This window comes from Myotis davidii, unplaced genomic scaffold (genome assembly GCF_000327345.1).
Source record: "Myotis davidii unplaced genomic scaffold, ASM32734v1 scaffold18, whole genome shotgun sequence".
Taxonomy (NCBI): Eukaryota; Metazoa; Chordata; class Mammalia; order Chiroptera; family Vespertilionidae; genus Myotis; species Myotis davidii.
The window spans coordinates 8,011,693-8,028,629 of record NW_006292696.1 but is presented as its reverse complement, the minus strand read 5'-3'; the positions used below and the strand labels follow the sequence as shown (position 1 = coordinate 8,028,629).

The following is a 16,937-nucleotide window of genomic DNA, read 5'->3' as shown; positions in this document are numbered from 1 at the left end:
CCTGAGGTGGACACTCTTGGTGCACCCCCTTGTGGGCTTTGTGCACAGTCTTGTTGTAGTTATGCCTTGATTTCACTGGGATTAACATAAAATTGTATTTAAAGAAGAAGAGAAAAAGATTTCCATATGCAAATGAAAAATCAATATTAAAATGGAGCATTTGTTGTACTCTGCAATCAGTCTGGTCCTAGATCAAAGATGCTCATTTGGATGAAGAACTTCAGCAGTGACTGCATCTGAAATCCCCTGCCTTCCTAGCTTGGGCCCAGGATGGAAGGATGACAGTGTAGCAATGTGATTAGTCATTGTTGAAGAGGAGGCTGGTGAAGAATTCTTAGTCCCTTGAAAAATGAAGGTGACTTTAGGGATCTTTTACAAAGCATTAAAACAAAAAGTATGTACTTGAAGGACACTTGAAAAATTGAATGAGATCACTTCAGGTTTGGGTTTGTTTTGGTTTTTTCCCCCTGTAAGAATAAACATCTCTGAGATGGCAGGTGGGATCTACTGCTCATTCCCTTAACTAGAAGTATTCCTGCAAAAACAACTGACTGTAGGGGTGCTCATTATTTACACACTAGAGGCCTGGTGCACAAAATTCATGCACAGGATGGGAGGAGTCCCTCAGCCTAGCCTGCACCCTCTCTAATCTGGAACCCCTCGGGGGATGTCCGACTGCCCTCTCGCAATCCTCACCTGCCTGCCGGCCTGATCCCCCTAAGTGCTCTCCCCTGCCAACCTTATCCCCCTAACTGCTCTCCCCTGCTGGTCTGATCCCCCTAACTGCTCTCCCCTGCCAGCCTGATTGCCCCTAACCACCTCTGCCTCGGCCCTGCCACCATGGCTTTGTCCGAGGTACATGCCCTTGACTGGAATCGAAGCCAGGTTCTGGAGCCGTATTTCAGATCTGAATCGCAATTCCAAGACCCTGATTTTTTTATATATATGCACATGAAGTTTGAGGACTACTTCTTGGTGGGTGAACTAGACTCATTAAAATAGTCAGTCTGATGGGACAGGTGCTGGTTCTTTTTTCTCATTTTGGTGACCTGTATGCTCAGAGCCAAATTAGTGCCTCAGCCCTAGCCATGTGGTCTTTTGTCATCTTCAATGTCCCCTAGGTGAGCTAAGGCTCCCTGGACAAGCAGGGTAAGTAAATGAATAAAATCAGTTATTTATTAAGCACTTCGCTAGGGAGCTAAGTGCATTACATCATATCTCGCTTAATCTTCACAACAAACCTATGACCAGGTACTATTATGAATCCCGTTTTATAGATTTGGAAACTGAGGCTTAGAGATGTCAAGTAACTTGCACACCAGGTGCTAGAATCCAGGTCACTAACTCCAGATCTCATACTCTTAAATATCTACTACTTGTCCTTGGCATAGGTGAGCACTGGTAGCCCATACTTTTCTATAGGATTGGTCCTGGGCTACAATATGAGTGACAAGGGGAGCCAGGGGCTAACCTTGAAGCTTCTTTTGCATATTTAACATACTATTTTTATGCTCCAAATCAATTTTTTAAATTTTGATGGTGCTTTTATGAACACATATCTAATATGTTCTTGTCTTATTTTATGTATATGTATGTATTTATGGGGGGTTACAGAAGGGCTCATCTGTAGTGGTGCAGCCACTGTAAATGAATTAATAAAACTATTTCATGTCAATTTTATATGTTTCCTGTTCTGCAATCTTTGATGATTGTTAGGGGAAATGAAGATATTTTTACAGAGAGAACCCTTCCCCAAATTGATATGTACTTTAATAAACGTGCATATCATATAGAACTGACCACTGAACAACACAAGATTGACTTGCGCAAATCCACTTATACATACAGATTTTTATTTTTCAATCAATATAGTCAGCCCTGTGAATCTGCCCTTTCTGATCCAAAACAATACTTTCCATCAGCAGTAGTTAGGAATTCTCAAAGTGCCGACTGTGACTTACACAGGCACGCAGACACACACACACACACACACACACACACACACACACACACACACGATATCATATTACCAACAAACAATGCAACCTACTTCATTCACGCCCAGGGGTGGGGAACATCCAGCCCTAGGGCCTCTAAGTCATTTGGTCTGGCCCTGCCAAGACATTAGGGATGAGTTAATGTTTGACCAAATACAGCAGGCTAATTTTTACGTTGATAATTCTGTATGGCCCACGAATGTTATAAATATACAAAACCCCCTTGGCAAAAAAAAAGCAGCAGCTCCCCACCCCTTTTGCTTTGTTGTGTAACTTGAGAACTTCCCTTTCACTTGAAGCCTAAGAGGCAAAATTTTGGAAGGCCTACAGGACAAAGGGGATGGAGAAGGCGCTCTGACCCGGAGGTAACATCTCCAGCCAAGCCAGAGCACAGGGCAGAGGTAACAGCTCCAGCCAAGCCAGAGCACAGGGCGGCTCTCAGGCGAGTGGTACTACCAGCTAAGCGGCCCGCCCTCCCACAGCGGGGGCAAAGGGAGAAGCTCCGTTGCTCTCCTCAGGGTTTCCCGTTTTCTCACCAGTGAGACTGAGAAGCAAGTTAGCACAGAAATCTGCGCCCACCTGAAACCCGGCCCGGCCCCAGGAATTTCCCCGCGGTGGAAACTGGGGTCCAGGCGCCAGGATGGAGAAGTGGCCCGCTCTGGGTGAGCTCCCTGAGCCGCTTCACCACGTGGGGACTGCCTTACAGCAGCGCCCTCTGTCGGCAGCTATGGGTACAGCCCCCGTCTGTTGGCCCGTACTTAGTGTTCATGATGGTGTACTAGTACAGACAGGAGGAGATGGTATCAAAGACCTGTGTACACCTTTGAACCCCTCTTAGTACTGTTAAATTCCGCTAGAGATATCTAGCTAATTCGGCTAATTCTGTGCATAATTCAGCTAATTTTGTGCATAAAGCTCCTAGATCCATAGATTTGTGTGCAAATGAGCATTGAGTGTATCCCCCTCAGGGTGCCAAAGGGGGTATGTCTTGAATGTGGCATGCATGGGTTGTCTCTGTACCTGCCTGTGGGTATTTCAGTTTCTGTTTCTATCTGGCTATGAGCGAGAGAATCTTTGAGCACAGGCTGTGTCTCTCTCTGAGTCTTATTAGCAGTGCATACGTTTTTATCATCTCCCCAGGGCTGTGCCTGTGTCAGTATAAATGTACAGGGATGAGTGTAAAAGTGTGTGTGTGTGTGTGTGTGTGGTGCATGGGCCAAAAACGAGTGATAATAGTAGGTCTCTTAAATCCAGATGTTAAAGGAATAGTGTAGGGGAGGGTGCCCCAAATATACTCAACCCTTTAGCTTTCATCTCAACTCTGACTTCAAGAGAACCACAGATTTTGCTCTGGGGCCCTCTAGAATACAATTGCATCATTCTAACTTGAACTCAGTTTCCTGAGTGACCTCATCCTCCTTCATGTCCAATCCTTGTCCTTCCTTCTTCTCAAATCTGTGGAGTCCAGGGAAGCTGCCTACTGCTGTCTCTAAGCACGCTGGCCATGATGTCAACCCAAAGAAGACAGCATCCCTTCTCCTTCCTTTTTCCCCCACCCAAAAAGTCATTTCCTCTTAGTTCATTACCTGGGATTTTGATGTTATGTTCCCTCCGTGTTATTAATACACACAGGAAAAAAAAAAAAGGAACTTATTGAAATTCCCCCAGAAGGTTTTGAGAGTTGTTTTCAGTGTTGCAACTTGGAACAAGTCAGTTTCTAGTTTAAGTTTCCATCAGAAAGCTTGGTACGAGCAGGGTATATAAGCTGCAGTCACAACAGCAGCAGAAGAAGAAACAACGGTTTCAGATCCAGCGAACTCTGAGGCTCAGCGAGAAACAAGGTAAGCACTTCCCTAGTCCCTGCCATGGCCCCCACCATGCCTGTGCTACCCCTGAACCTGACATCATGGATAGGGTGGGTTCCTGGGAGCATTCCTGGTGACTCATCTACTGGAACACTTTGGGGGCTTATGCATAAAGTATTAATTTAGAGAGTAAACTAATAATAATTGTCTACCAAGGTCTGTGAACAAATCCATGTTTTATAGAAAGGTCTGTTTTATCTTGTTTAAAAGTGCTATGTATGTAACAGTGTGTCCCTCAGCATTTAATGCCCATCCATTAAAGGATTGTATAGAGTTAAAGTGAGTATCGCTTTAGTATGGTAAACATTTTTAAAGCCTTCCATTCGTTAAGTAATAATGAATTTAATAAATAATTTATTTCATATTCTTACCTCATAATTGAATGTTACAGCACATACTTGCTCCCATATTTGTGAAGGGCTTACTAGTCAGTTGTGACAGTCAATCAGATTGATAGCTGAGGTCAAGTTTTTTTAGATTAACTAACTTGGGCTCACTTAAAAAATAAAAAGCAACTACTATGCTTAAAACTACTTTCTGAAGAATTTAAAAATCTGTAAGAAGGGGAAAAAAGGTAATCTTTACTGCACTGGTATCTTATACTTGCTCACGTAAATTGTGTGCAATAATTTTCAGGTTAAAGAAGTAATGATCAGAAAAAATAAGTAATGATCAGGTTAAAATTACATTGTAACGAAGAGATTGCCAAACCCCAGCTGATGGTACACTTTTTTCAAATAAGGAATTTCAAAATGTTAGAAAGCTGCCTCTTAGAGTTCATTTTACTGGGATTTGAAATTTTGTGATTTCTGTGCATTCACTCATTTTTCTAATAGTTAATGAAATCCCTACATACTGAAGTCTGGGATATAGTATTGAATAGAAGAGACATGGTCCCTGCCATTAGAGAACTCAGAGTGGCAGGGAAGTAATTATACATTAACTAAGTAACTCTATTATTGTAGGAAGTGCTATGAAACAAGAAATGGGGGCTCTGCGAGAACAAATAATCAGGAACCCAGACCTCATCTGGGCCCTATGCTGGACACTTTACATGAATTATTTCATTAACTCCTCACCACAATAGGACGCCCCTTTTACAGATTTAAGAGTGTGAGGCTTGCCCTAACCAGTTTGGCTCAGTGGATAGAGCGTTGGTCTGCAGACTGAAGGGTCCCAGGTTCGATTCCGGTCAAGGGCATGTACCTTGGTTGCGGGCACATCCCCAGTAGGGGATGTGCAGGAGGCAGCTGATCGATGTTTCTCTCTCATTGATGTTTCTAACTCTCTATCCCTCTCCCTTCCTCTCTGTAAAAAAATCAATATATTTTAAAAAAAAAGAGTGTGACTTAACAAGCAGCTTTCCCAGAATCACACAACTAATGAGTGGCAGAGCTGGAATGCCAGTGCAGGTCCTGCCTGGCTCTAGAACTGGGGCCCTTTGCGAGTGCTACCCGTGCCTTGTGTGACTATATCTTTTTATTTTTTTAATAATTCTCTCTTCTAATTAAAATGTAACAAAGTAAAACTTGAAAAAGTGCTGTTATCATGCCCACATTGGCACAAGCATTAGGGAGCCTTAACATACTTGGAGTCAAGCAGCTATGGGTTTCAGTTATACTTACCCCACTCACTAGTTGCGTGATGCCTCTAGACTCCCTGCATCCTTCATTTTTTATTTCAACAGTTTGTAAAACCTATGAAATTACATGTAAAGAAATGTTTTGATCCTTGAGACTCTCAAACTTAGCATGCCAAGAAGTGTGAGCTGTGGGATGCAGCCCCTGCTATCAGCTGGTTTAGAGACCCACTGGATAACTATCTGTTGCCCCCTTTTGGGTTTCCCCTAAGTCCCAACCCCTGCCAGTGTTCTAAGATTTAAAATGAAAGTTGTGTCTTAGAACCATCACCAGCTCTCCCTTAATCCTAAAGTACAACTCACCACCTGAAATTCTCAAATGCATCTGAGGTCCAGAGAGGAAGTGCTGGGCACAGAGCAGAAGGGAAAACCCCAGCTTCAAGAGAGTATTCCAGGAGGTGCCAGGAATCTCTGTCATTTCCCTCCCCAGAGTGCTGACATCTGGGTTTTACAGGTCTGTGTACTTGTAATACCTCTATGGCATTTCTCTACAGCCAGACACGACTCTCAGTCTATCCATTATGTACGGAAAAGAGAGATGTCAACTTTTTCCTTTACCTCTTCCTTCTCCTAACCTCTTATTGGCTGTCTTCTGTAATATGTCATCTCATTGCATTCTCCCCAACATTCCTTGAGATGAGTATTGTGTCCATTTTATAGATGAGGAGACTGAGATGCAGAGAGTAATTTGGCCAGCATCACGCAACTAGTGAGTGGGGGAACTAGAACTGAAACACATAGCTGCTTGACTCCAAGCCTACAAATGTACTAACTGATGCTCTGTGACAAGTACTCTTTGCTACAGTCAAAGCTTGCTGAACTGACAGACGTGCCCCTGTAAGCCCTATGCTGCCCTGACGAGAACACTGGCAGTGTACAGGAAGGCATGCCTTCTAGTCCTGTCTTGGTCATCAAAGCTTCTATAATCTAAGGAAGTAAAGTGAATGGCAGGGTTCCCCAGGATCAGCAGCAGTTCTGACACAGCTATGATTTGTCAGTATTCAGTCACATCAATCAAGGGATGCTCCTTTTTAAAGTATTTTGCTGGAAATTTTGAGTCTTGTTCTTCATATAATTTAAACAGTCGTTTCCGAAATAATGCTGCTGTAAAACACGGGTGCTCGCTGAGATAGATGGAGGTGTTTCAGACTGAAATTAAATTATAATCATCCCTACCTAATTTACAGAGGGGGTGTAATTTTCACAGTCTGAAGATTTTCATAAATCCTGGATACTAATCTAGACTGAGTTTCAATATAAGGTGGTGCCTGATTGAGCATCAAATGACGCATGTCGTTATTTCATGGCAGATATGTCTCTATGTCACGATCTTCTCCCAAAAAACAACTTGATTTTCAGGGGCTCTGGAGCCTGAAAACGGGTTAAAGCAGTGGTTCTCACATGTGGTCCCGGACCAGCAACATTAGCCTCACCTGGAAAATCCTTTAGGAATGCAGATTCTCAGGCCCCACCCCCAGAACTGCTGAATCAGACAGTCTGGGGGTAGAACTCAGAAATCATTGGTTTAACAAGGCTTCTGGGTTATTTTGAGAACCACTGGACTACATCATGTGGGAGGGAGTCATCTCTGAGTTTGGAGCAATTACAGTCTAAACTAATAGAGAAACTAAATCCCTACAACAAGAGCTGGTGACCAGGTCATTGCCAGAATTTGAAAGATTGTCTCTATGTTACCTTTTCCTCCCCAACCTAAGCCCTTTAGCCTCAGCTGTCACTGCAGATACTGCCTTGTGCTTCAATGACACACACATGTAGCATGTCTCTCCCACTGACTTAATAATATTTGTTGAATGAAAGCATTTGCTCCTAAAAGGCAGGATCCAGGTAAAAACTTTTTTTCACTCCAACTGCTCTAGCTCAGTACCCTTAGTAAGCACCAAGTAAAAAAAATCACTGAATGTTGATCTGGGCAAATCATGTTCTTTATCTGAGCCTTGGGTTTCTCGTCTTTAAAATAAGAGGACTGTATAAGAAGGCTAGTCTTACATCTCTTTCAGCTTCAGAACATCTATGGTTCTCTGTTTGGAGATGTGCTCACCCAGTAACTGGCATAAGGGCTCCTACAATTCATTTACTGTTACCATAACAATGTAGAGGAGAAGAAAATAAAGATTAGAAACAATATGCATAGATTGTGAATATGGTTTCCAAAGGTAACTGAATAATGATTGATGTTCTCTCTCCTCTTTCCTTCTTCTTCTCTTTTCCTCCTCCTTCTCCTCTCTCTCTGTCCCTTCTACAGATGCATCAGCAGCAGTTGGTCCTCTTCTGTTTTTCCCTGGTTTTGCTGGCATCGCCCCTTATGGCCATATGGGAACTGAAGAAAGATGGTAACTAGACTCTCCTAAATATCTCATTTTCAAGATGATGATGCCGGAGCTTAGAGTAATTGAATGTCTTGCCTAAGGCCACAGGCTAGTACAAGAGATGGAACTGACTATAAACCAGTGATGGGGAACTTCCAGCCCACAGGCTGTATAAGGCCTGTGAAGTCATTTGGTCTGACCCTGCCAAGGCATTAGGAGTGAGTTAATTCAATGTTTGACCAAATATAGCAGGCTAATTTTTAAGTTGATAATTTTGTATGGCCTGTGAATGATGTTACAAGTTCCAAATAGCCCTTGGCAGAAAAAAGATTCATCACCCTTTCTCTAAACCCAGACCAATGTGACTCTAAAAACAAGGCTCTTTACCCCTGTGACTCTCACAGCAGGCATCAAAATCATCTGGAAAGCATAAAAAAAAATATAGGTCACTGGGCCTATCACACAGTTCCCTGTTCAGCAACTGAGAATTTGCATTTCTAACAGATTCCCAGGTGCTGCTGCTAATGGAGGGTTCCATGATTGTGGTTTGAGAACCACTGCATTAAGTGATTCTATTTAATTAATAATTGATGCCCGAATGAAGCTTTGATGTGACACCATCTTTGAAATACTGTATACTAAGCCATTCCTCAAGTGTCAATTTAGATGCTGGTATTAGAGACCAAAGGTAAAGCCAAGGAGACAGACAGTCTGAAATATAGTTCTTGTACTTCTAACTTGCTGTAACCTTGCTTAGCCTCTTGGTCTCAACACCCTCCTCTATAAAATGGGAAGACTAACACCTACTTAACTGCCTCATAAGACTGTAAAATCGCTTTAAAAAATACAAAGAGAATAAAATTTTCCATTGGTGAATATCATGCAGTATAAACTAAGTCCCAAAATCCCCACAAAAATTTTAAGATAGTCTCTCTGTGCAGTTGTCTGACCCTTTGGTCTGTGACTAACAACAACTAACACTCAGTTTACTGAGGCAGGCTTCTTTCATTTAATCCTCACAGCCGAATGAATCTATGATGAAGGTACTATTATTATTAACATTTTACAGAAGAGGAAACTGAGAGTCATAGTGATTAAATATCTTCCTCCAAATCCTCCAGCCAGCTAGTGGGAGTAGGATCTCAGTCCTGGTCAGTCTTATTCCCTCTGAGACTAAAATTGCGCTGGAAGTTGTTTATCTCTACCAGTCCTTCAGCAAAGAGTCTTGTGCTGTTTGCATTCTTCCGTGTATCAAGGCCTTCTTCATCTGTCAGCTGATCAGAGGTTAATTACTAACAGCAGCCTGCCAGTTAACAAGTTGTTGGCATCTATACAACTCTTTGCTTCTCTCTTCCATGACCTTGAGCCCAAGAGGAGCCCGGTACCCTGAGATCCTCTCAGCAGGCCTTTGCTGCTATAAGCTAGGTTGTACTTCAGCAGTGCAGATGCCCAGGAAGTTCAGAAGACAAAGTCCCAGAGTCTGTGTGGCTTACAGTATGGTTTTCCACACTCTGTGCTCTCCAGTTTATGTTGTAGAATTAGACTGGTATCCTGACGCCCCTGGAGAAGTGGTGGTCCTCACCTGCGACACCCCTGAAGAAGATGGCATCTCGTGGACCTCGGACCAGAGCAATGAGGTCTTAGGCTCTGGCAAAACCTTGACCATCCAAGTCAAAGAGTTTGGAGATGCTGGGCAGTACACCTGTCACAAAGGAGGCAAGGCTCTCAGCCATTCTCTCCTTCTGCTTCACAAAAAGGAAGACGGATTTTGGTCCACTGATATTTTAAAAGACCAGAAAGGTAATTCCATTCCTTTGGACAGCATCAGTTTTCTCCATAAAAAATACAAAAATTAAAAATTTTAAAGGCAAGACATGATCAGTATAGTTAATGCAGCAATCAAGTCCCTTACAGAAACCACTAAGAACCTACATTGTCCTTTGCTTTGGTTTTCCTTTGCTCGACACTTCGGGTAATTTCATGTTGAAAGAGTTTCATGGTGAGTCTAGATCAGCGGTTCTCAATCTGTGGGTCGCGACCCCTTTGGAGGAAAAACGACCCTTTCACAGGGGTCGCCTAAGACCATCCTGCATATCAGATATTTACATTATGATTCATAACAGTAGAAACATTACAGTTATGAAGTAGCAACGAAAATAATTTTATGGTTGGGTCACAACACGAGGAACTGTATTTAAAGGACCAGAAGGTTGAGAACCACTGGTCTAGATGCTTTTCCATAGGCTCTCTTTAAATAATGGTGCTTTTATAGAGAGGGTGATGGAAATTAACCAACATGAACAGTGCATAACTCAGCACTGGAGTGATAGCCTTAAAATAATGAATACCCCCTCAATATGTGAGTTGTTATGCTCTGCAGAGTCAGCTACCAGTCCTCACTGAATTGCCTGCCAGGGGAGCAGCATCATTTTCCAATGAATTCAATGGAAGATTTTTTACTCTTATACCATTTGGTGGCCTGTGATTAAGCACAAACAAAATCTTTCTGGGAAACACACACACACACACACACACACACACACAAAACAACAAAAAACAAAAACCTAAATATTTGTTCTTTTTCAATCCAGAACCCAAAAATAAGACCTTTCTAAAATGTGAAGCAAAGAATTATTCTGGACATTTCACCTGCTGGTGGCTGACAGAAATCAAGGAAGATTTGAAATTCAGTGTCAAAAGTGGCAGAGGGTAAGTGAAACCACTCTGTTTTCTCAGTGTTTTGCTAGAACTACTATTTCATTAGGAAAATAAGGATGACCTAGTAATGCCTTTCAGTTAATGATAAGAGAGAAGACAAAGTCAAACCCATATTTTTTTCAATGACTCCTCCCTCCTTTGCCTAAATTGGGGAAAGAACATGGATATTTAAGGCAAATGCCTGAACAAATGTATGCATTAGAACAGAATACTATCTGGGCCTGGGCATAGCCTCTGCTGTGTTTGAACTCACTCATCTAAATGGCCTGATGATGCTTCATTGAGGCTCATAGCACCATGGGGAGGGATAAAAGGAGAAATCGAAGCTACAGATGACTTGCCAAAATTGCACCTTGAATCAAAAATAGAAACAAGAGCTCTAAAGCATAAACCTTGCAAGCCCTGGAGTCGACTCCAAAACTCTGAGGCCTCTAGACATTTTCCTCAGGCCACTTGAACAACTTTTTCTTCTGCTAACACTGCTCATCTGAAGTTCACTCTTTGTCTTATACACTTGGAATTTCCTAAGAAACCAATTCCCAAGGATGTAGCACTGTGTTAGCCCAACATGTGACTTCACTCATAATCTAAGTTCCCAAACAATGTAGGAGAATGGAGCCAACCCTGGTTGATCAATCTGGCCTGGCCACTAGGTACCTGAGGAACCTTGGGGTCTCACTTTTTCATCTTTAAAATGAAAATGCTGACTGAAGAAATGTTTATACAAGTGCACAAAGATGTAGATGCAAATATTCATTGGGATGTTTTCAGCAGGGGAAAGGTGAAATAAAGTGTGGTTTATTATACTCTTCGGCTTAATGTGCAGTCATCAAAATAACCCAACCTATATGGTCTGTTGTGGATCATTCCTCATATGTTCAGATATGAAAAAGATGGTTACAAAACCATAAATGTATGTATATATATGTGTGTGTGTGTGTGTGTGTGTGTGTGTAGATAGATAGATATGTAATTTGATCCTCATAAAAAATAAAATCTAGCCCTAGCTGGTTTGGCTCAGTGGATAGAGCATTGGCCTGCGAACTGAAAAGTCCCAGGTTTGATTCCGATCAAAAGCACATGCCCGGGTTGTGGGCTCGATCCCCAGTGGGGGATGTGCAGGAGGCAGCCGATCCATGATTCTCTCTCATTGTGGACGCTTTTCTCTCTCTCTCCCTCTTCCTTCCTCTCTGAAATTAATAAAAATATATTTTTTTAAAAAAATAAAATCTATGTGCATTTATACAGATGAAATGTGTGTATATGCATAAAACCATATGGCTATATAACTGCTTTGAATATTCACAGAAAAGGTTCTGGTGGGATACAACAAGATATAAATAATATTTATATTAGGGTTAAAAGGGGGATTGGGTTTAAGAGAGGTACCACATTTCCTTAATATTCATCTTTATCATTTTACTATTTTATAATTGCATGTATTGATTTTATAATTAAAATGGGAAAAATAAAATAAAAATGTTAATAAGGAGTTGTAACCAGGAGCTCTGGATCTAAAATTTTCTGAATTCTTGTTGGCCATGAACTCCCATTTCCTCATCTGTAAAACTATAATAATAGAACATTTGTACTAACTCTGAAACATTTGCTGTCATGGGGAGGGCAGTTCCTCACTGCCTGGGGATAAATCAAACTAGTTAGAGAAACTGTGACCTCAGAGAGTTACAACCACAGGAACTCGCCCACACCTGTGAGACACAGGATATATCTGTCTTTAACTTCAGCTCCTCTGACCCCCGGGGAGTGACCTGTGGAGCAGCGACACTTTCGACTGAAAGGATCAGAGTGGACCACAGGGAGTATCAGAAGTACACGGTGGAGTGTGAGGAGGGCAGTGCCTGCCCAGCCGCCGAGGAGAGGCTGCCCATTGAGGTCGTGCTGGATGCTGTTCACAGGCTCAAGTATGAAAACTACACCAGCAGCTTCTTCATCAGGGACATCAGTGAGTGTACTTGAATATATATGCTTAATAGAGACAGATGCCATTCATTCACTGGAGTAAGGGGTTTACATGCATTATCTCTTTTATTCAACACCCCCCAAAAAGTACAATGAGATACTATTATCTATCTGCATTTTAAGGAAGGGGAAAATGAGTCTTCAAAAGTTAAACAACTTGTCTTAGATCTCACAGCTAGCAATTCAGACCCACATCTGCCCACTAGAAAAAGCAGGCTCACCTGGCTCATTTGGTTGAGGGCACATGCCAGACTCAATCCCCATAGGGGGTATGCAGGAGCAGCCAATTGATGGTTCTCGTTGATTCATATTTCCTCTCTCTCTCTCTCTCTCTCCCTCTCTCTCTCTCTCTCCTTCTTCCTAACAATCAGTACAAACATATTTGGGGGGAAAAAAAAAAAGTAAAAGCAGGCTCTTGGCTAAACTTGTTCTGCTCCCAGGGAGCTTCCATGAGGAATCCAAGAGCAGCCCCTTTGGCATGATAGTCCTATTCAGAACCAGCACTTTCCTACCAGCTGCAATTATTCCCCACCCACCTTTCTCTAGAATCTTAAAAGAGACTTCTTTATTGGAATAAAAACTGCTCCAAAATGGACATCAGTTTTTTAAATTGGCAGATGGAGATTTTTCATTTCCTTTACCATTTCTCCATTGAGAAAGTGTGAGAGAACCACAGAACGTACAGTAGCATTGGTAGAGAGACTGCCCTTGACGGGTTGGGGGAAGGTGGGTCTAGTTCACAGAGGTTGACCAGGGAAGGTCTCACTGAGGAGGTGACATTTAGCTGAGTCCTAAAGGAAGGGAGATGACAGTGTGTTAAGAACAGAGGGAATATTTGTGAAGCATCTGCTAGGAGCTGTGGTCTGTGGAGTGGTGCTGGGTTTAGGAGCCCAAGCACATTCCATAGAATGTCTTCCTCACCTCATGAGAAGAAGGTACACTACTTGGGGACAGTCTTTGGGACACTCACTGCTGTACTTCCCATGTGTAGTCCAGTGGCTGGGACACAATGGTTGCTCAGTTATTATTTATAGAAAGATTGGATGAGTGAACAAATGACATAGAGATAATGTGACTGTAACTGCTATAGGACAAATCAGTGCCAGATGCCATGAAAAGATAAAAGACACTAAGTGGGAACTCTCTCACCTCATCCCCAGCACGAGACTCAGCTCAGTTCTGAGTTGGGTGCAAAGAGAGGGCTTGACCTCAGATAGGGTGGTCCTTCACTGATACCCCAGACAAGAGAGTCTTATTGTCTCTAACTTTCTTCTGAGCACTACGCAGAAGTGGTTCCACCACCAAAGCCCATCTGAGTGTCCATGGTAAGAGGATTCTGAGCCTCTCTCAGGGTCAGCCATAAAGGATGTGGCTGCCTTCCACAGGCACAAGAGTGAGTACCAGGAGTGAGGGAGTGTCACGTCTGCCAACCAAGTGCTCAAAGAAGTTAAGTAACTACCCTGGGATCAGAAGCCAGAACTACCTTGCTCGAAAGCCCCACCAGGGAAATAAAGGTGTGTATCTTCTTCCACAGTCAAACCAGACCCACCCAAGAACCTGAAACTGAAGCCGTTAAAGGATTCCCGGCATGTGGAGGTCAGCTGGGAGTACCCCGACACTTGGAGCACCCCACATTCCTACTTCTCCCTGACATTTTCTCTTCAGATCCAGGGCAAGAACAAGAGAGAAAGGGTAAGATGTGATTCCGGTGCCAGACATGCTGTGATCAGGTTTATGCAGGCCCACAACAGGAAGGGGATGAATGATGACGACAACAGCTAATGTTTATTCAGCACTTTTTCTGTGCCTTTTTGTGTACATGTTTATCTCACTTAATCATCACAGTAAGTCTACAAAGACGGGCAGTAGTATTATCACCACTTCACTAGTGACAACACTAAAGCTCAGAAAGGTTAAGTGACTTGCCCAAAGTCACCCAGCTAGGAAGTGACAGAACCAGGACACAAACTCAGATTGCTGGACACCAAAGCCATACACTTCCTATACGGTTGACCATTAATTCTTGCACTCAATTGATCCTGATATAGGAGAGCTGGACTCTGGGAACTGAAATGTATTATTTCAACTGAGTGAATATAATGGATGATATAACAGTCATGCTATGTCTCACCCAAAATGTCTAACTCTTGGCTGTTCTACATATTGTGAAATTATTTTATTGTCAGTATGTACACAGGCTAAATGATGGCTTTCCAATTTTCTTACCTTGGCATCAATAACCCCAGTATCCTAGAGGCACTTTTTTAGAGCTTTAGCCTCCTTGGATCCGTTTTACTAGTAACATCACCAGATAAAGGTCTTATTCAGCATAGCATCTGGCATCTGATAGAAACTCAGTGATTCAGTCGCTCCCTAAGAATTTTCTTTTGCAGGGCAAAGGGCTATTCTGGAGTCAATTTCAATAAATGTTATTTAAAATCTTCACATGTATCTTCCCTACTTAAGATCTGTATCATTAATGGGCAAGATTTACTGAGTGCTTTCTATATGGTTAGATTTTGCTAAGAGTTTTACACAATTATTACCTTTTAACTTTTACAGCTCTGTGAGATAGGCATTTTTTACTATCCCCCTTTTGTAAGTGAGGAAACTGAGACACAGAGAGCCTAAGACATTTTTCAGTGGTCACACAGCTAATAAGTAGCAACGTCTGACTTTGAACCACAAGTTTGTCTGATGAAAGGATCGAGACTATGGTATTTCTGAATATCCACGGGACAATTAGAGCAACTCTGTCCCAGTCCCACCATCAGCCTTGTACTGGGGTGAGTGCACATGGGCCTTCAAACAAGGCAGCTGTGCTAGAAAGAGGAAAGCTGGACCAATTTCATCCTCAGGACTTGCGAAGTAGAAAAACTGCATCTGTGTTTAGAGCTTCTGTCAGTAGGTGGCGCAAGTACTACACACTCTTCTGTGAATTACCCTACAACCAAGGTCTGCTTGCTTTGAGAAATATGCTCAGCCTACCTTGTGACCATATTACCAAAGGTTTTCCTCTCTTTTGCAGAAAGATAGACTCTTGGAAGACAAGACCTCAGCCAAGGTCACATGCCACAAGGATGCCTTGATCCGTGTGCAAGCCCGAGACCGCTACTATAGCTCATCCTGGAGCGAGTGGGCATCTGTCTCCTGCAGTTAGGTGAGCAAGCCTAGCCCAGACCTGCACACTCAGTGTACCAGGTTCAGGGAACTGGGGCGGGGAGATTCAGGAGAGGAAATAGATCTCCAGCAATGTCGCCAGAGTCAAAAACATACAGTTGCTCATTAACAGATGTTTATTTGATGTTCATGTTGTTCCAGGCACTACGCTAGGCTCAGGGATACTGCAATAAACAGAACAGGAATATATAGGTCCTGCCCTTCTGGAGGGAAAGGCAAAGAAGAAAGAGAGGCAGCTAAGAGTCAGAGTAGGATGGTTGCAAGCTGTATCCAGGAATTAGAACCTCATCCAAAGGAGAACCTGGGGGACCACTGGAGGGCTTTCAGCAAGGAAATGACATAATCGATACCCTTTTAAGAAAACTTTGAATTCAGAGTCTCTCTCGTGAGCAAGATACCAGCCAAATCCCAGGCCACATAAGGAAGGGCTGGACCCTTCTGACATGGAACCCCACAACCCAATTGCCCAGATAATGTGATTTATGAAATATGAAAGGTCTGCTGCTGCCTTCTTATTCCTCATAGACTTTGGGCATTCTTTTTCAGGTTCTACTCCCAGGATGAAACCTTGGAGAAAAAAAGGAAGCTGTGCAAAGCTTTTAAGAGGCACGATGCACTAGACCCAAAAAGATATTTTCTACCTAATTTGTGTTTTTTTAAGTGTTTTGTTGTATTTATTTTATTGCCATGCTAACTGCCCATGAAACAATCTGGTAATTTATTCATAGAGTTGCCAGCTAGCAGGTTGCAACTGCTATTTAGATATTTAAGTAATTTATGTATTTATTAATTTATTATGGCATTTAACATTTTTGTGCCAAGATTTCTATGTTTCACACTCTCATGACCTGATCCATAAGGAACGGGTCCTATTATGCAAAATGTGAATTTATGTGTCATTTATACTGACAACTTTTCCATCGAGGCTGCAAGTGTCTCCGTGTTATGGCAGCCAGTAAAAATGCAGAGTTCTGATGCCAGAACCATAATATACTTGTGATGGATGGAATATTAAACGGAGACTTGGAGACGAGAAGCCACTTGAGAAGGTCCTGGGAAGATGTTAGTTCTCATGTCCAGGAAGAGTTATAATTCACGGCCACCTAAGCAAGTTAAATCTTTGGATGCCTGAATTTAGAAAAGGCTAAAATTAAAAAAAAAAAAGAAAGAAAAGAAACTGAACCTCATTCCACCTCTGTGGCAATCCCCACCCATCTATCTGTAAGGTATA

At 42.5% G+C, this 16,937-nt stretch overlaps 1 protein-coding gene across 1 annotated transcript; it reads left to right on the top strand.

The window, feature by feature from the left end:
* Positions 1-3,791: 3,791 nt before the first annotated feature.
* IL12B (interleukin 12B) lies at positions 3,792-16,362 on the top strand. The gene is made up of 8 exons (XM_006766305.1): positions 3,792-3,838; positions 7,765-7,852; positions 9,353-9,628; positions 10,420-10,537; positions 12,292-12,509; positions 14,061-14,218; positions 15,555-15,686; positions 16,253-16,362. Exons 2-7 carry the CDS (start codon positions 7,765-7,767, stop codon positions 15,684-15,686), a joined length of 990 nt encoding a protein of 329 aa, XP_006766368.1. The 5' UTR covers positions 3,792-3,838; the 3' UTR covers positions 16,253-16,362.
* The last annotated feature ends 575 nt before the right edge of the window (positions 16,363-16,937 follow it).

What these genes read in the sequence shown, in the direction of transcription:
- IL12B (XM_006766305.1), top strand. Translation starts at nt 7,765, where the DNA reads ATGCATCAGCAGCAGTTGGTCCTCTTCTGTTTTTCCCTGGTTTTGCTG. An exon ending in TATTTTAAAAGACCAGAAAG is followed by an intron (nt 9,629 to 10,419) that starts GTAATTCCATTC and finishes TTTTCAATCCAG; the next exon opens with AACCCAAAAATAAGACCTTT. An exon ending in AGTGTCAAAAGTGGCAGAGG is followed by an intron (nt 10,538 to 12,291) that starts GTAAGTGAAACC and finishes CTTTAACTTCAG; the next exon opens with CTCCTCTGACCCCCGGGGAG.